At 36.6% G+C, this 20,781-nt stretch overlaps 1 protein-coding gene across 1 annotated transcript in view; it reads right to left on the bottom strand.

Moving 5' to 3' along the window:
- Nucleotides 1–6,230: 6,230 nt before the first annotated feature.
- Nucleotides 6,231–20,781, bottom strand: part of LOC134812188 (probable endonuclease 4) — a 48,298-nt gene continuing 33,747 nt past the window's right edge. Inside the window, exons 6-7 of the mRNA XM_063819432.1 lie at nucleotides 7,216–7,323; nucleotides 6,231–6,745 (exon numbers count right to left, since the gene is read on the bottom strand). Of these exons, the coding sequence (XP_063675502.1) occupies nucleotides 7,244–7,323 (80 nt within the window). The 3' untranslated portion in view covers nucleotides 6,231–6,745; nucleotides 7,216–7,243. The remainder of the gene's footprint in view (nucleotides 6,746–7,215; nucleotides 7,324–20,781) is intronic.

Raw genomic sequence — 20,781 nt, 5'->3', positions numbered from 1 at the left:
TAGATATCGTTGAGCATAAGCAGTGATACAACGTATCTCGGGATGATCCGCAGAGTCTCGACTAATTTCGGCTTACCGCCATCAACAGGATCGATGAATCATCTAGCGGGAAATTTGAAATCAATTATCAATAAACAACATTCCGAAAGTATAAAAGTAAAATTCAAAAGAAAAAGTCAGTAGGAATATCTCAGTTCAGTCTTACTCTGCACGTTTTGTAGTTGTTTTGGCCCACTCCATGCTTTCACAGTAGTTACCTTATTTACATTACCTACTTCGTACTTTTTCCTACTGACTTTTTCTTTTGAATTTTACTTTTATACTTTCGGAATGTTGTTTATTGATAATTGATTTCAAATTTCCCGCTAGATGATTCATCGATCCTGTTGATGGCGGTAAGCCGAAACTAGTCGAGACTCTGCGGATCATCCCGAGATACGTTGTATCACTGCTTATGCTCAATGATATCTAAAAAATCTTAAGATCCTAACGTATTTTATCTTGGGAGGATTGCGGCTAATTAACACCCTTGCTGGACAATCTCTACTTTCCTTAACGTCAGCGAAAGCTTTAACAATATATAATAAAATAGAAATACAAAATAATATAAGTCTACAAATTGATACGTTTTATACATTTGTCATAGTTTTAGTAACCTGGTAGAGATAGATAACAGAGACCAGACTTGAACCAGAGCTGAGAGTAAAGATTATCCGAAGACATTAAAACTCATTTCGTAGAAAACGAGAAAAGTTATGACGGTTTATGTACTTGCACTGTGCAAATATATAAACCAATCTGTAAAATTTAGAAGCCGAACATGTATATAGTACAGTCATTTAGGGCATTTATGGAAATGAAAGAAACCCAGTACTGCTGAGAACCGTGCTAAGTACTCGCGGATTAACGGCCTTGTTAGGCAGAACTGTAAAAGAGATGATAATGCTTGGGCTGTTAGAGTAGCTGAGGAATTAGAAGATGCTGCCAAGCAGGGCCAACAAAGAGATGTTTGGCAGAAAATAAAATCCTTAACAAACAAGAGAGTAAGCAGATCTGCGGCAGTGCGGGATAAGAATGGGACACTTATATCAGATCCCGAAGCTCAGTCACATCGCTGGGCCGAATATTTTGAAGAACTCTTGACGCCAGCAGCAAATGCGGTGGATTTCTCTATATTGGATCAGGATGAAAAGTTACTTTCTTTTGAATACCTTAGTAATGATGATGAACCACCGTCCTTGTTTGAAATTGAGGAAGCTATCAAGAAGTTGAAGAACTACAAGAGTGCTGGAATTGATGAAATTTCAAATGAGCAGTTAAAGTACGGTTCTTCTGGACTTCTGCCTTGGTTAAAGGATCTTTTTGAAACTGTGTGGAAAAGTGAGGATATTCCTAATGATTGGAGAAAAGGAATAATCACCATCATCCCAAAGTAAGGGGACCTCACATATTGCAACAATAACAGAGGTATAACGTTACGTTCAACTGTATCAAAGTTATTCCAAATTGTGTTGTTAAAAAGACTGAGTAATGGGCTTGAAAAATTGCTCAGAGAGAATCAGTGTGGTTTCAGGAGAAACCGTTCTTGTATAGATCAGCTGTACTCACTTCATTGTATAATACACAATTGTATAGAATTCAACGTCCCTTTGTACATAAACTTTATTGATTTTAAAGCTGCTTTTGATTCAATCAATCGTGACTTTATTTGGAAAGCTTTTGAACATTATGGTCTTCCGACAAAATATATCAATGTTTTCAAAGCGTTCTTTAGAGCAACTGAAAGTGCAGTTCGTGTCAATGGAGAATTGACAAGATGGTTTGATGTCGATTCGGGGACTGGACAAGGTGATGTGCAAGGGCCCCCCATTTTTAATCTTGTACTTAACTGGGGATTAGAACTTGCAGAGAAGTTTAAAAATATATCCCGTGGTTTTACTCTTCAGTACAGACAAAGTTCCAGACAACCGGAAAAATGTGTCATTGATCTGGACTATGCTGATGACATCGCAGGAATGGATGACACTGTTGAAGGACTGCAAGAAACTACGGACAATATTGCGAAATACTGTGGGCTCGGGGGTCTTAAGATGAACGCAAAGAAAACAGAGATCATGGTCATTGGGAAAGATACATCGCAGCACCCACTCCCAGAGAATAGGACCATAGATATAACTGTCGATGGAAACTCTGCAAAGCAGGTCACTCAATTCACTTATTTGGGTGCCACAATTACATCAGATGGCAAGATTGATAAAGAAATAAGTGTCAGGATTGGAAAAGCAACTGGAGCTTTTAACCAACTCAACAACATTTGGAAGAATAAGAACATAAGCATTAACAACAAAGTGCGAATCTACATCGCAGCTGTTCTTACCATTCTGACCTATGGATGTGAGATATGGAACACGACTCAAGTGCAGACAAGAAGATTGGAGTCTTTCCATCAGTACTGCTTAAGAAGAATCCTGAGAGTGAGGTGGTTCCATCGAGTAAGTAATGAGGATGTTTTAAGAAGGGCATCAATAACTGCTCTTGCTGACATAATAACAACAAAACGGCTGCGTTGGTTTGGACATGTCAGTAGAATGCCTGAAGATCGGTTACCCAACTATTTACTTGAATGGAAACCCAAGCATGGGAAGAGATCAAGAGGCAGGCCTAGGAAGAGCTTAAATGATGTATTTATTGAGGATGCTGAGCAGAGATTGGATCGGAATGGACTCACGATTGATTGTATGAGAAGATTAGCTGCAGACCGAAAGGGATGGAGAAATGTTACCCGCCGAAGTTGTATAATACAAAGTAATGACGCAGTCGACGCAGACTAATCCTTTTGGATGGAGATCTCGCCATGTAACATGTATGTATGGAAATGAACCCGCAAATTTTCAGATACTCACGAAACTTTGCACAGACCTTCCCAAAGGTATGAATAAACGATTTTCGGTTGGAGACATTTTTTTACCGTGGGGAAAACCCAGGAGGGCCACGCCCATATTGACCCAATAATGTAACTGACCCTTTGCTTCTGAAGGTCGTAGGGACTTCAAAAAAAATCCTTACTTTTCGAGAAATTCGCCATAAACCATTTTGGGGGTGGCGCTGAGCCCATTTTACTAACTTTTGATATGATCGTGATAGAGTCTTCGGATGAAGTGCGAAAGAACCGCAATTGGCATGAAGAAACATATGCCTTAAAGTGCTTACTTTTTCAGTTATTGGCGAAAACTGATTTTCGGTACTAGAAATCATGCAAAAATATTGGTATCTGGTAAATTGGGCTATGAAGGCCCTAGAGATTTTTGAATGAGTACAAATTGTGCAGAATGGCCATGTTTATATACAACTTATGAAGCAACATGTACCCTAAAATGATCACTTTTTGAGTTATTAACATAGAACGGGAGGCAAAAATGGCTGATATAACCTATTTTGCTCTATATCGTGCAAATTTTCTCTGGTTTCCCCCCGAATAACTCGAAAAGTAAGCAAAGTATCAAAAGTTAGTAAAATGGGCTCAGCGCCACGCCCAAAATGGTTTTTGGCGAATTTCCCGAAAGTAAGGATTTTCGGCCATGTGTTGATCAATAACTTCTATATAAACATGCTTATGCGGCTTCGTTTAAGCCTATTTTGAAGTCTCTACGATCTTCAGAAGCAAAGGGTCAGTTACATTATTAGGTCAATATGGGCGTGGCCCTCCTGGGTTTTCCCCACTGTAAAAAAATGTCTCCAACCGAAAAACGTTTATTCATACCTTTGGGAAGGTCTGTGCAAAGTTTCGTGAGTATCTGAAGATTTGCAGGTTCATTTCCATAAATGACTGGACTAATACAGGACACTGGGAATGTTTACCAAAACAGAACTACCAAACAACTCCAAGAACTACACTGGGAATAGGATCACTTCGTTCTGAAGTCCTTGTCCCTGTAGTTATGATACTGTCCACTGATTGGTCTTCTACGACAAGTCACGTGACACTAAAAGACCAATCGAATGCGGTCATTGCGGATTTAAGGAGACGGCACGCCGCGCGGTGATTGGCGCCCTGAGGTAAGTCACGTGATATTAGACTACCCAATCAGGCGCGAGTGTTTCAAACATGGTGTAGCGACATTGATGTAACTAAAACACCCGCCCAAGTTGTTTGCCATATCGAATATGTTGTGAGTTCTTTTATCTCTTACACAGAGATAAGTTACAGATGCAATATCATTAATTGATTCTCAAAAGAACGAGAAATTAAAAAGTGTCTGGTTCAGGCTCAGAACAACCGTTATTAACATGTTGCTGGCATTTATAAAGTTCATACTTAACAACAGACTTCCGAACATAAAGAGAAAGATTATCACGTGACAAAGATATACAAAGTAAGGTAGCTCAGGGTTAGACCACGGGATTGAAAACATTAGGATAACCATCGATATGTATATCACAATATATCACATGTGTATATCACAAATCTGATCAGAATCTGCAAATTTTCTGAACGCAAATTTGACAGATTAGATGAAATTTTTGCCCAGAAACCAATTAGTCAGTTAATTGATGATGGTATGAAACTAAATCGGGGTACTGGAAGCCAAAATCCCGAATAAAATTGTAAAATCATATTGTCCCAATCTCTGTCCCATTTTCAGTTTTTGAAGATGAAATTTCCAGGTAATTCCAGACCGAAATTTTACAGTTTTTACTGAATTTCTCACCCGCAACCAGTTAGTCAACTATTATATAGGTGGCATATGACACGATTGAGGTGCTGGAAGTTTGATTTCGGTCAGAGGAATCCCACAGCAGAAAGCTTAACAAAACGAAAAGTTGTATTTTCAAAAGTCTGTCCCATTTTCAAATATGAAATTTTCTTAACACAAATTTGACAGATTAGATGAAATTTTTGCCCAGAAACCAATTTGTCAGTTAATTGATGATGGTATGAAATCAAATCGGGGTACTGGAAGCCAAAATCGCGAATAAAATTGTAAAATCATATTGTCCCAATTTCTGTCCCATTTTCAGTTTTTGAGATGAAATTTGCAGGACCGAAATTTTACAGTTTTGACTGAATTTCTCACCCGTAACCAATTAGTAAGCCAACTATAGGTGGCATATGACCCAATTGAGGTGCTTGAAGTTTGATTTCGGTCGGAGGAAGCCCACAGCAGAAAGCTTAACAAAACGAAATGTTTTATTTTCAAAAGTCTGTCCCATTTTCAAATATGAAAGTTTCTGAACACAAATTTGACAGATTAGATGAAATTTTTGCCCAGAAACCAATTAGTCAGTTAATTGATGATGGTATGAAACCAAATCGGGGTACTGGAAGCCAAAATTGCGAATAAAATTGTAAAATCATATTGTCCCAATCTCTGTCCCATTTTCAGTTTTTGAAGATGAAATTTCCAGTTTTGACTGAATTTCTCACCCGCAACCATTTAGTAAGTCAACTATAGGTGGCATATGACACGATTGAGGTGCTGGAAGTTTGATTTCGGTCGGAGGAAGCCCACAGCAGAAAGCTTAACAAAAAGAAAGGTGTATTTTCAAAAGTCGGTCCCATTTTCAAATATGAAATTTTCTGAACACAAATTTGACAGATTAGATGAAATCTTTGCCCAGAAACCAATTAATCAGTTAATTGATGATGGTATGAATTATGAAACCAAATTGGGGTACTGAGTTACTGTGAAGAACGATCTGGTGACCGTCTGGGAGTATGCTGGTTTTGGAGACGTCCTCATGGCACCCAGCAACATAATGAAAAGGATGATCCAGCCTCTCCACCAGAAATATAAATCCCGAAAAGTGGCATGCAACGTATGTCAATAAATCCCTTGCATCGACCCCGATTTCCCAAAGATCTGGTGCCGCCTTCCAGAAGAAGAGAGTCCATAAAGATGACAGACAGTTTCTACTCCATCACTCGGATGCGCAGATTTCTTCAACTCGGGACTTCAAAACTAAGGCTGTGGTCGAGAAGGAGCTTGCTCAGGAAGCCAAGTACGAGAATACGCCAACTCCCAGTCTATAACTGAACCTCCTTCTATCCCTACTCCTTCCATCCCTTCTACACCCCCAGCCTCCAGCCTTAACTCCTCCGAAGAGTACCTACCCAAGAAGAATACCCTATACAAGGCACATTTTAGGAAAATGAAATTCAGTAACGAAGATATACTTGATCTGTTCTTGGAATTTGTATCTGGAACAAGACCAATTAAAACAATGTTAATAAAATATGTTAAAAACTTAAAATTTCAATAAATCGCAGAAGTTTTCACGTAAATCATCGACAATCATCAATAAGGTAGTCAATAAATGTTAATAAAATATGTAAAAATTTCAATAAAGAAAGAAACACTTTAATCGCAGAAGTTTTCACGTAAACCATCGACAAGGTAGTCCCGCAATTGGTTGTAAATCTAAAGTTCAACTCGGCCCCGGAGTGTTCGGGTGCGTTCCTAAAATCTTCAATTAGTCAGTCAATTGGGAAGTGGTTGGGGTCGGCAGGCTTGATGTTCATCTGGTGAGAAGTGGTGGGGGTCGGCAGGCCTGATGTTCATCTGGTGAGAAGTGGTGGGGGTCGGCAGGCCTGATGTTCATCTGGTGAGAAGTGGTGGGGGTTGGCAGGCCTGATGTTCATCTGGTGAGAAGTGGTGGGGGTCGGCAGGCCTGATGTTCATCTGGTGAGAAGTGGTGGGGGTCGGCAGGCCTGATGTTCATTTAGCGAGACTCTCTGTTACTGTAACTGAGGAAAGACTGTGTAAATACTAAATACATGAAAAACTTATTGATACTACGAAACTTATACAGTTATAGCCAGGACACATGAATTAGAATGACAATTTAATCATATCTCTACTATAATTCAAAGAATTCTGTACGTACGACCGCCCACGTGCAAATTAGATGAAAAATAGGAATTTAGGTAACAACCAAAAGGTTCCATAGCAACGGTGTTTTAATGCACACATGCACGTGCAATGATTGTTTTAACGTCATTTTGATCGGTTTTGTGGTAATTACGTTGTGTTTAAAGTGTTTTATATTTAAATCGGCTGTATCTTCGGTTGAGATGGATATTTTTTGATGCGATTAAAACTTTATTGAAAGAATACTACTAGCTTCGTCCCTTTTACCACGGGCTTTCTAGTATAATATAAAGTAGTGTTGAAAGTATGAAAATCATATTTTAGCTTATAAATTACTAAAACTTACCTCAAGGGGGGCTTCGAATCTTTACCGTTTAATTCCAATAACCAAGACAGTAAGTTGCTGAAAACAAAGAACTGTTCTCCAGCACTACCTGGAACAGCAAAGTAGGTCCTGAAACAGCCAGCCATCAGGAGGGTTAATTGATGATAATCTAAATATACTTGACTAGAATGGACAATTTCATTTTCATAAGAAATAATCCCCGAAAAAAGTAATAATAAATTGTCACAGATGGCCAGTATAAAGATAAGCCTGTATTGATAAATCTAAACCCTCTCTATCTCTTATCATTGTAATGATACGAATTATGCGGCTGATAAAATGAGCCATATTCACAACGAAATTTACCGAATGATAACAAAATGTTAAATGGAAGGACAGAATTATAATATCTATTAATCACTGTTTGATTCATCTGACGATGATTTTAGTTCTATCCGTCTCCATTTTTATTCTTGGAGTAATTTCGGTGTAATAGGTTTGCCGGCGGTTTACAATCTTATAAATATTATATTCTGATGATAGTTGGTGAGAGAAGTGAGAGTCTCCAAATATAAATATTTTTAAAAAAAATGGAGCTCAGCGTATTATGTCCGCTTTTAACTCGTAAAAGCTGCAATGCTATAATTAGAAATTAACACATTAAAGTTTAAACACTAAGTTACGCTTCTTATCACAACTATTTTCTAATTTATATTGAGGTTGAGAATTGAGAAAATTCTCGCTCTAAAGAGCAAGGAAAAGTGGTTACATCTATAAAATATTTTTTCGTCTTATCAAGCTTACGATTTTGTAAAAATTATTTCAAAAAAACTGATACTTTTTGAGTTATAGGCATTTTAAGCCTTAAATCTGCCATTTTGGCCCTTTTTTACTAAGTCGTTTGATGCCACATTTAATAGCTTAAAACTCAAATCTGAGAGGAATCCTACTCCAAAAAGTTTGATATGATCATCAGCTACACCCACAAGAATTTTTGAAGCGATATCTGCTGACCCGGGTGATTGGTGAAATGTACAACTTTAGAAGTAGGCATAAATTTCAATTTTTTTTCGACCCTGTTCGGTCTGTAACTTCGTCATTTATTGTTTAATTATATAATCCTTTCAGGGGTTTCTTTAACGAATCGTAAGTAATGTTCAGTAAAAAATCAGCCAAAAGACCTTCAAAATAACCGAAATATCGGTATTACAGTGCCAGACTTCTCAAAATTTCCAAAACTTTCGAAAAAGAAAATATTTATTTCTTTATTTTTTCGAAAGTGAGTGCTCTCAAAAATAATTTTTAATGTATAAATCTTATTGTTTTGATGTATACTTTCTTAATATGGAGTTAACTACCGGGTCCCGGCATAAAAGGTTTTTGTGTATGTCCCCTTAAAGCTAGAATGATACTACATACTAAAAAACTGTCGCACTCAGCTATATTGAGGAAGGAGTGTTGAGACTCTATTGATACTTCATACTTTAGCTAAGAACTTTAGTGGTATAAACCAGCACTATCTGCGATTAATGAAATTTCAGCTATTGGGGATTATATGATGTTCACTGTTCATTGTTACAGCCACCGTTCCGATTTAATATTTTGCGACTTCCACCAGTAGCATTATTCCAACATCTTTCCACTCTTTTGCTCTTTTTTATTGATACTATTTCGTTGAAAATTTCATCAATATTGCTGTTATATTATATCAATATGTAGTATGCATAACTCATAACCTCTATCTTAATTCCAAACTAACGTTGTTTTAAAAAATCTGCTCCCGAATTCAAGAGAATCCCGACGAGGTTTTTCCAAATGCTTTAATAGTCAGTGACATCTGCAATCGTACTTAAGGGGGCCGGGGGGGGGTCTTCATCGAAATTCTCTCGAAATTGATTTTATAGTTGTTTCTGATAGAGGGGAGTTATATCTATCCGCTGCTTTTGGTCCAATGGAAATATATTATTCCTAGCCGAAATTATCGCTGGTCAAAGGTCAGCGCTTATGTGTTATTGTATTGCGCGAGCCCTGAAAATCGAGTCTAAAAATCTATCTTCTCCTACGTTTTTGAGCAATCACCCTGAAACTTTCAGGATATGTTCTAGGGATCATTTAGAAGAGATGTATTTAGCCGAATTTTGAGATAGGCCTTAGAACATTTTTTATTCGATTTTGAAAATCTTGGATCTCATTTTTTTACGATTTTTCCAGGTCCAAGATTTTCAAAATCAAATAAAAAAGTTTCTGAGGCCTATCTCAAAATTCGATTTTCAGGGCACGCGTTTGAAAATCGCTCGCGCAATACAATTACACTTAAGCGCTGACCTTTGACCAGCGATAATTTCGGCTAGGAACAATATTTTTTCATGGGACCAAAAGCAGCTGATAGATATTACTCCCCTCTATCAGAAACAACTATAAAATCAATTTCAAGATAATTTCGATCAAGATAATTTTGATGGTATGAAACCAAATCGGGATGGCTCTTTCTAAATCGCTCGCCCAAACCGTAATAACAATTTCAACTTTTGCGCGTCTCCTAAATGCGCGTTAGTTATCTGTGATAATTTAGCACCGGCGAACCACATGTTCTGCCTACTAGCAAAGTTCACTCAAAACGTTCCGCGCCCGCGGATAAGTCAATATTTGTGGTTTTCAGAGACCAGATATTGCCATATCTGGATCATTAAAAAGGCCACCTGATAAGTCTATACAGACATCAAAACTCTTTTTGTCAGTAGTCAGAGTGGTTCGTTGTCATTTAAGTAGTAGCACTTCCTTATTGCTAATATATAATTGGGAAAGCAAAATAATAGACTTCAAATATGCTTTCCACATTGGAAAATACAATTCACTTTATATCTCCAATATTATTGGAAAATACAGTACACTTATCTCCAGTATTAATGGAAAATACAGTACACTTATCCCCAGTATTAATGGAAAATACAGTACACTTATCTCCAGTATTATTGGGAAATACAGTACACTTATCTCCAGTATTATTGGAAATACAGTACACTTATCTCCAGTATTATTTGAAAATACAGTACATTTATCTCCAGTATTATTGGAAAATACAGTACACTTATCCCCAGTATTATTGGAAAATACAGTACACTTATCTCTAGTATTATTGAAAAATACAGTACACTTATCCCCAGTATTATTGGAAAATACAGTACACTTATCTCTAGTATTAATGGAAAATACAGTACACTTATCTCCAGTTTTATTGGAAAATACAGTACACTTATCTCCAGTATTATTGGAAATACAGTACACTTATCTCCAGTATTATTTGAAAATACAGTACACTAACCTACAATATAATTAATGGAAAATACAGTACAGTTATCTCCAGTATTATTTGAAAATACAGTACACCTATCTCCAGTATTATTGGAAAATACAGAACACCTATCTCTAGTATTATTGGAAAATACAGTACACTTATCTCTAGTATTATTGGAAAATACAGTACACTTATCTCTAGTATTATTGGAAAATACAGTACACTTATCCCCAGTAATATTGGAAAATACAGTACACTTATCTCCAGTATTAATGGAAAATACAGTACACTTATCCCCAGTATTAATGGAAAATACAGTACACTTATCTCCAGTATTAATGGAAAATACAGTACACTTATCTCCAGTATTATTTGAAAATACAGTACACCTATCTCCAGTATTATTGGAAAATACAGAACACCTATCTCTAGTATTATTGGAAAATACAGTACACTTATCTCTAGTATTATTGGAAAATACAGTACACTTATCCCCAGTAATATTGGAAAATACAGTACACTTATCTCTAGTATTATTGGAAAATACAGTACACTTATCTCTAGTATTATTGGAAAATACAGTACACTTATCTCCAGTATTAATGGAAAATACAGTACACTTATCCCCAGTATTAATGGAAAATACAGTACACTTATCTCCAGTATTATTGGAATTACAGTACACTTATCTCCAGTATTATTGGAAAATACAGTACACTTATCTCCAGTATTATTGGAAATACAGTACACTTATCTCCAGTATTATTGGAAAATACAGTACACTTATCTCTAGTATTATTGGAAAATACAGTACATTTATCTCCAGTGTTATTGGAAAATACAGTACACTTATCCCCAGTATTATAGGAAAATACAGTACACTTATCTCCAGTATTATTAGGAAATACAGTACACTTATCTCCAGTATTATTGGAAAATACAGTACACTTATCTCTAGTATTATTGGAAAATACAGTACACTTATCCCCAGTAATATTGGAAAATACAGTACACTTATCTCTAGTATTATTGGAAAATACAGTACACTTATCTCTAGTATTATTGGAAAATACAGTACACTTATCTCCAGTATTAATGGAAAATACAGTACACTTATCCCCAGTATTAATGGAAAATACAGTACACTTATCTCCAGTATTATTTGAAAATACAGTACACCTATCTCCAGTATTATTGGAAAATACAGAACACCTATCTCTAGTATTATTGGAAAATACAGTACACTTATCTCTAGTATTATTGGAAAATACAGTACACTTATCCCCAGTAATATTGGAAAATACAGTACACTTATCTCTAGTATTATTGTAAAATACAGTACACTTATCTCTAGTATTATTGGAAAATACAGTACACTTATCTCCAGTATTAATGGAAAATACAGTACACTTATCCCCAGTATTAATGGAAAATACAGTACACTTATCTCCAGTATTATTGGAATTACAGTACACTTATCTCCAGTATTATTGGAAAATACAGTACACTTATCTCCAGTATTATTGGAAATACAGTACACTTATCTCCAGTATTATTGGAAAATACAGTACACTTATCTCTAGTATTATTGGAAAATACAGTACATTTATCTCCCGTATTATTGGAAAATACAGTACACTTATCCCCAGTATTATAGGAAAATACAGTACACTTATCTCCAGTATTATTAGGAAATACAGTACACTTATCTCCAGTATTATTGGAAAATACAGTACACTTATCTCCAGTATTATTGGAAATACAGTACACTTATCTCCAGTATTATTGGAAAATACAGTACATTTATCTCCAGTATTATTGGAAAATACAGTACACTTATCCCCAGTATTATTGGAAAATACAGTACACTTATCTCTAATATTATTGGAAAATACAGTTTACTTATCTCCAGTATTATTGGAAAATACAGTACACTTATCTCCAGTAATATTGGAAAATACAGTACACTTATCTCCAGTATTATTGGAAAATACAGTACACTTATCTCCGGTATTATTGGAAAATACTGTACACTTATCTCCAGTATTAATGGAAAATACAGTACACTTATCTCCAGTATTATTGGGAAATACAGTACACTTATCTCCAGTATTATTGGAAAATACAGTACACTTATCTCTAGTATTATTGGAAAATACAGTACACTTATCTCTAGTATTATTGGAAAATACAGTACACTTATCTCTAGTATTATTGGAAAATACAATACACTTATCTCCAGTATTAATGGAAAATACAGTACACTTATCCCCAGTATTAATGGAAAATACAGTACACTTATCTCCAGTATTATTGGGAAATACAGTACACTTATCTCCAGTATTATTGGAAAATACAGTACACTTATCTCTAGTATTATTGGAAAATACAGTACACTTATCCCCAGTATTATTGGAAAATACAGTACACTTATCTCTAGTATTAATGGAAAATACAGTACACTTATCTCCAGTTTTATTGGAAAATAACAGTACACTTATCCCCAGTAATATTGGAAAATACAGTACACTTATCTCCAGTATTATTGGAAAATACAGTACACTTATCTCCGGTATTATTGGAAAATACAGTACGCTAATCTCCAGTATTAATGGAAAATACAGTACACTTATCTCCAGTATTATTTGAAAATACAGTACACTTATCTCCAGTATTATTGGGAAATACAGTTCACTATATCCAGTATTATTTGAAATTATAGCATACTATCAGCGTGGTTTGCTGTAAGTGTACTCTCAATAGCATACAGCATTTGTGTATTAATAATCTATCAATTTGTTTGAGGTTGCTTTAACAACAATCCCAATAATGCTCGCTTGCTGTTTTTCTGAATATAATATTTGGGTAAGCAACTAATCCATTTTAATGACCTACTTGAACAATGAACAGATACATTTTTCCTCTTTTAAGCGATCGGAGACTCATAATAAGTGTTACGTAGAACAGGGAATCAAGAGAAGATGGTTTTATTCATTATACTGTATTAAAATGAGAACAACTTGTTTTGTAAAAAAGAAAAAATTAATAAAGCAATAAATGATGCAATAAAATAAAACAAAAATCAGATTTAAATTCATAAAATTCGACCAAATCATACATCATTCTCGAAATCAGAGTCTGATCCGAAACCATAATTTAGTTTCCTTTCGGGAAACTTCTTTCGCTTTTTTTTGCTCGCTTTGGGAGCGAATCTGCGAAGTCCGTCCGCTTTTCTGCCCGAGAAGTCGTTGACAGCAGTGACAAATCGTCCCGAGTTGCTGTTACCGTCATGTCAATCTTTGTCAATCTCCGAAAGCCTGAATGTTAAATGTTTTGATACATCGTCGAAAAAATATATGTTCATTGCAATACACATATTTGAACAGCAAGATAGTAACATATACATAACATTAGCAGCGGTCATAGAGTTTGATCTTTCTCTTTTCATTTATCTGACTCCTCTCTGATCCCTGGCACCACAGCTTGTCAAATGACCAGAAGGCGGTGTTAGCTTTATTTATTCTATTAGTAACATCCTGCTCTGATCTAAGCTTAGTACCAAGAAGCGTCTCGTTTCTCCACTCCTCTTTTCCTCTTAGCTCATTATCCCACTCGTCGCAGGCACCAACTTCTTCTAAATACACTCTGGTAAACTTTATCTTTGTGTCATTGACAAAGAGACTCCATTCACTGAGAATATTCTTGGAGATCTGAAAGATATCCTGTAACTCCTCCATATCTTCACCAATCTTCTTTACATCGTCTGAATAGCCGGACTCAAGAGGCATGTGGTTTATCGGCTATCGGAAGTGTTGGGTCTTGAGGGGAGGACTGCTCTTATGTGCACTACAGCTCCAGCTAGATTGAGGGTAAACAATTTACCAGCTGTGCTGTCTCCTTGGGAGGCTCCTATGTTGAAAGAGAACATCTCTGATCAGTAGAACACACTCTGACTACTAGAGTGTGTTAGCCATGAGGTATTGTACAAGCCTCAGGTCGTCTCTGGAGCATCCTGCAGCTTCTAGTAGTCTGATTGTTGTACCTCTGCGGATGGCATTGAAGGCAGCTGACATGTCAATACTCACTTTTGTTCCATTCAAACTCCTTCTTCATTACTACAGATATGAGCATGCTCTGTGCCCAAACTAGGTCGGCACAGCTTCTGCCAGCTTTGTAGGCAGCTTGGAACGGTCCGGTGAAGTTGTCCACAGCTCTCTCTATTCTGTTTAGCACTATCAGTGACAAGATCTTTCTAGAAACATTCAGCAGGGTCAATGGTCATATCGACTTAACTGGGCCGCGAGTTTTACCAGGCTTATGCCAGTGGTGTAAGGATGCCTGCTCCTATTGCTTCAATGTGAATGTTTTTCTCGAAAGACTCGTTGAACACTTTAGCTAGCTCTTCATGAAGGAGGGGTTGTTGAGGGCTTTCATGACCTCGCATGTTTACATGGTGATTGTTAATTTTATCAATTAACTTTTGTGTTAAAGTGTTAACCCTTATCATACTGGGGGTGGGTTGATTCGTCCATCCCTCCCGTTCAGTAACAAATAAATGTTACTTGATAAATTTCAATTTATATTGACTTATATGACTTTTATCAGCATCATCTCCTCTATCAGCCATATTATTTTTATCAACAAGTTTCAATCGGCCGGAGAGCTATTAGCATAATTATGCCGAAATTGCTTCATTTTAGTGCAATTTTTGCTCTCTAGCCTATTAGTGATTTTGCTTCCTATATTAGAGCTGAACACGTGGTATACTGCGTCACATCACGTGATACAGGAGCTCTGGGACCGAATTGAGGTTCCTAGTGAACGGCATAGTGGGTCTAGCACTTCACCCTTTCATGCACGTCAATGGCTAATCCAATCAAGCTTACACTCAACTCAACACACTTGAGCCGACCGCTTGAACATCTATAGAGCTATAGTTTACGAGAAACGATATGAAAAATCTGCAAATTTGAATAAATGTTTCAAGAAATTGTTGAAATAATGTTAATTAGTAGAAGAACCAATGGCAACCTAAAGTTTATGTATCTTTTCGACCCCTCTATTGAAAGGTTTCATTGTTAGCTAGTAAAAATATCTCCAATTCGTCTGAATGTTTAACTTCAACTGCAATTAGTGTTGTTGTAAATTATTTGAACGGGTTACAACAACATGAACAATAACATCAATGTACCTGAAACGTCAAGGACACCAACGCTCGAATCGTCGGAAAAACTTAATCCTGAACTTCTTATGAATGACTGAATGACAAGTACACCTACATTAGCATAACTGACAAGGTTGAGATGTGTGCTTTCATTGGCCTTATCTACTTTCGGGGAGAGGAGCTGCCCTTGACGGTCTGCGGACTATTTACTCACTTTCTGATGGACTTTCCAGCATTTCCTGCGGTGATGTCCAGGAACAGATTCTTCTTTCTGTCGACGAAAATAACATTCGAAACTAAAGAGATGCGACACGATAGAGCAGAGCATTGGAAAAGAGACCGGTTCACGGCAATTCGCGAGTTTTACGAAAAGTGCCAAGCTAATTTCGCCACGGAACTAATACCTGATCAATATATTTCTAGTCGGATACAGACATTCATCAACTGTGAGGTATACCTCACAGTTGATGAATGTCTGTATCCGACTAGAAAGCGCTTCCGTTTTCTCCAGTACATGAAGAGCAAACAGCAAAGTATGGTATTATCATCAAAGCACTCAACTCGGTGATATACCCGTACACCTATCAAGCCCATTAGACCTTGCCCGTGCCCTCTTCATTCCCTGCTATTAGGAACAGGTCCTTGCACGGCCTTAGCACCTGGACCCTTACCAACTGCTACTTAGAAACCGAAGACCCTAAGTTTCTGAGGAGTACGGATCATGATACAAGTCGTGACCCAAACACACCATTGCTACCCTTGGTGAGGTCCAGGTCTGCCTAGTCGGTGTGTTCAGTGTGTAAAGGACGCATCAGGACCTGGTTACAAGAAGAAGGTCTGCGGTTTGTCGAAGGTCAAAAGTCAGTGTCCAAGTTGTGGACTTAGAATGTGCACGAAGGTTCATCTTATTTCATAATGTGACTCGTGTAAATGAACCATTAATTCTTTCGTACGAATACTCATATCCAAATGTTATATATTTTTTACACTGATTATGATCGAAAACTTGACTTTATTTTTAAATTTCGTTTGTTTGAGTCTTTCCTAAAATGTATCTACCTTGATAATGAAATTTGGAGTAGAGTCGCATAGTTCACAACTTTCAAATTCACACACATACACTCATGTTTGCGATTGACCAATCCCTGCAGCGTTCTGCAAAATTTAACTCAATTTATAAAACAAGCACTCCTTATACGGGCTGATTTGGGATGGGTTGATTCAACCCATCCCCAGTATTCTAGGAGTAAATCTGATAAACAGTCGTTTCTTAGGGATGGGTTGATTCAACCCACCCCCCAGTATTCTAGGAGTAAATCGAATCAACAATCGTTTCTTAGGGATGGGTTGATTCAACCCACCCCCATTAACCTGAGGATTAATTAGATCAACAACCGCTCCTTATATGGAGATCATGGATCACTTTGAGGCCTGTATCATGTGATAAACTTGTGATATCCCACGTGATTTCTCAATTAACGCAGGAGACTATCTTGTGCACTTGTGCACTATCTGGCCCTTTAGAACATAATGAGTCTTGTAGAACTAAGTATAACTAGAGCATTCCACTTTTTGTGGTGGCTGAATACCGTCTAGAACCAAAGTTATTAGGGATGGGTCCTTTCAACCCACCCCCAGTAATGAATGAGCTCCAAGCACCCCAGTATGATAAGGGTTAACTTGTTAAATATTCACTTTATCTATCTACTTTTGTTATTTAGTTTATTTTACAAGAGGATGCAATGATCAAACAACTAGTTTTACGCTGAAATAGGTTATTCATAATTACTTTAATGAAGCAAGATCCGTTTCTTACCTGAATGAAAGCGGAAGATCGGTCCATTCAACGTTCGACTCACGAATAACCGCCAATAAAATGTTTGCACGGTAATTCTGGGTAAGACCTGAAGTTCAGGCAATCACAATGGACACTCGGACTGACGGTGACCTGGAAATGTGGGTAATTAGTTATTGATTAATCTGATTGTTATTTAATACTCAATTAATTGATAGTAAAGTAAATGTCCAAAATACAAGTACAGGGAGCGTCGACGAGTGTTGTTAAGTAGGGGCGATTGTGCTCGTTATGGGACTACCAGTTATGTGCTAGTACTGAGCGTAAGGAACGCTGGTATGGCTAGGACCCTGGTATGGCTAGAACAGAGAAGGTACTTAGACTGGGTGGTGTAGCCGGTGACTGAAACGGTTTAAGAAAACATGTGAAGAATGTTTAGGGCACCCTGGCCCTGATAAGCAATGCTGAGTAGCGTAGGTTTATTTGATGGCCTGGAAGTGCTAGGAATTGTTATTATATCATAATAGTCGTAAGGAATTAAAACACAGAAGGCACAAACAAGTTTACTTTGTCGCATAATCTTGATGATATCTGAACATGTGTGAAATTGAACAAATAATCATATACCAGCTTAAACCCCTTATATTATGTACTATTAGAAAACCCGTGGTCACAGTGAGCAAGCTAATATTGATAGATGGATCAAACAACACTGCTAGTACCACGCACCAGCCACATAAATCATTAACGGGTGGTAATATGTTAACAGTGTCACAATTAAACTACCGCAACATGGTCAAAAATAGGGTTATTTCGTCACAAAAAATTATTATAACTCTGTTAGCTCCTTGCTGGCAAAATAACTAGTTCATTGATGATAAAGTTACATAGTATTCTAATAGAGGTATAGCTCTTCAAAATAGGGGCAAGACATGTTTACTTTGTCACATCACTAATTATTATAAGAGTTAGGTAATCGTCATCAGATTAACAGATCTTGTTCGTAGTTTGGATCGATTAATATAGGCAATAAAGCATCATATGTCAATTTTAACACACTATCTTGATATTGTTGGGGCAGGAAAAGTTAATTTTGTCACATTTTTAGTGACTTTGACAAATTTAACCTAAAATTGTTAAACTTGAGCTCTGATGTTCTAGACAATATTCTACCAATCGTTTCTGAAAGAATGCTGAATTTCAATAGAGTTATAGATCTTCAAAATAGGCGCAAGACATGTTTACTTTGTCACATCAGTTATTATTAGACTTAAGTAATCGTCATCAGATTAACAGATATTTTTCGTAGTTTGGATTGATTTATATAGGCAATAAAGCAGCCTATACTAATTTTTTACACACTATCTTGAAATTGTTGGGGCAGGAAAAGTTAATTTTGTCACATTTTAGTGACTTTGACAAATTTAACCTAAAATTGTTAAACTTGAGCTCTGATGTTCTAGACAATATTCTACCAATCGTTTCTGAAAGAATGCTGAATTCTAATAGAGTTATAGATCTTCAAAATAGGGGCAAGACATGTTTACTTTGTCACATCAGTTATTATTAGACTTAGGTAATCGTCATCAGATTAACAGATCTTGTTCGTAGTTTGTATCGATTAATATAGGCAATAAAGCATCATATGTCAATTTTAACACACTATCTTGATATTGTTGGGGCAGGAAAAGTTAATTTTGTTACATTTTCAGTGTCTTTGACAAATTTAACCTAAAATTGTTAAACTTGAGCTCCATGATGTTCTAGACAATATTCTACCAATCGTTTCTGAAAGAATGCTGAATTCCAATAGAGTTATAGATCTTCAAAATAGGCGCAAGACATGTTTACTTTGTCACATCAGTTATTATTAGACTTAAGTAATCGTCATCAGATTAACAGATATTTTTCGTAGTTTGGATTGATTTATATAGGCAATAAAGCAGCCTATGCTAATTTTTACACACTATCTTGAAACTTTTGGGGCAGGAAAAGTTTATTTTGTCACATTTTTAGTGACTTTGGTAGATTATTAGATTGGTAGATCAACCATAAAATAATGAGTTAAAAGGTTTTTGAGGACACCTCACAGTAGAATAGAGGTATGGTATTCTGAGTGTGACAAAGTTACCCAAATATTGGCTTGTAACCGTTCGATGTAAATGAGCTTTTGTCATCATTAAAGTCTTACATATAAATTACATATAAACATGTCCAAGTGCTGCTACATACACTTCAAACCCACCATGGCAGGTTCTAAGTTAGAGACTTTATCACACCCTGAAGTTGTATTAACTATAGACAACTTTCCAATCAAAAAGGTTTCATCCGCAAAATTTCTGGGTGTTATAATTGACGAGAACCTATCATGGGAAGATCACATTAAAGCTCTTAAGCGAACTCTAAATCATTCCACATCCACTTTATGTAGACTTCGCTGCTCCCTTCCAGAATTTCTACACCAACAATTATATTATACCCTGTTCGAATCACATCTTTCCTACTGTATATCTGTATGGGGTGGGGCAGCGAAACAACGTATAAGCTCATTATTTACTGCTCAGAAGTACTGTCTCAGAGTACTATTTGGTGACAGGCTGGCATACCTTGATAAGTTTAAGACTTGTGCACGTACTAGGCCTATAGGACACCAGAAACTTGACCAAAAAGTTTTCATAAAAGAGCACACCAAACCGATATTTAAGCATAATAATATTCTAGCTATACAAAATCTCTATACATACCACAGTTACCTCGAGCTCTACAAGATAATGAAATTCCGTGCTCCAATATCCTTACATGAGGGTTACACATGTTCCTCGAGGAAACCCTGCCTTCTAATCTGTCAGGCAGACCCACCTGACAATCACAACACTAGATCAACCAAAAATTTTAACATTTAACCCCAAAATTCAGAATGACTGACTTTACTACTAGTGTAATGTGCTTGCGAGGTAAGCTAAAACGTGCGCTATTAACGAATCAACATAATCACGCCCTGCTTGATTGGACTGTCAAAGATTTTGACTGCGCAAATCTTATTTCCCAAACATTATAACTGGCTGGTCACACACATCTCAAATAAAATTACCCTAGGCTACTGTTTTCCAAGTCTTGTCCTGTGAGTAAAGTATGTGTGAGGTGTGAGAAAGTTTTAATAAAATTATTGTATATTTACTTTTGAATTTTTAAAATCTAATTTGAGAATGAAGTTTAAAGAAATCTTAATTAGCACTGTATAGTTTAAGATATTTATAGCTTATTATAACCATTGATACAAAGGCCATAATCTTTCGCCAGCTCTCCAATATCCACCTTGAAAGCTTGAAGCTG

The sequence above is a fragment of the Bolinopsis microptera genome, chromosome 1, assembly GCF_026151205.1.
Source record: "Bolinopsis microptera isolate Bmic1 chromosome 1, MBARI_Bmic_1.0, whole genome shotgun sequence".
NCBI classification, from domain to species: Eukaryota; Metazoa; Ctenophora; class Tentaculata; order Lobata; family Bolinopsidae; genus Bolinopsis; species Bolinopsis microptera.
This window is presented reverse-complemented; position numbering and strand designations above follow the sequence as displayed.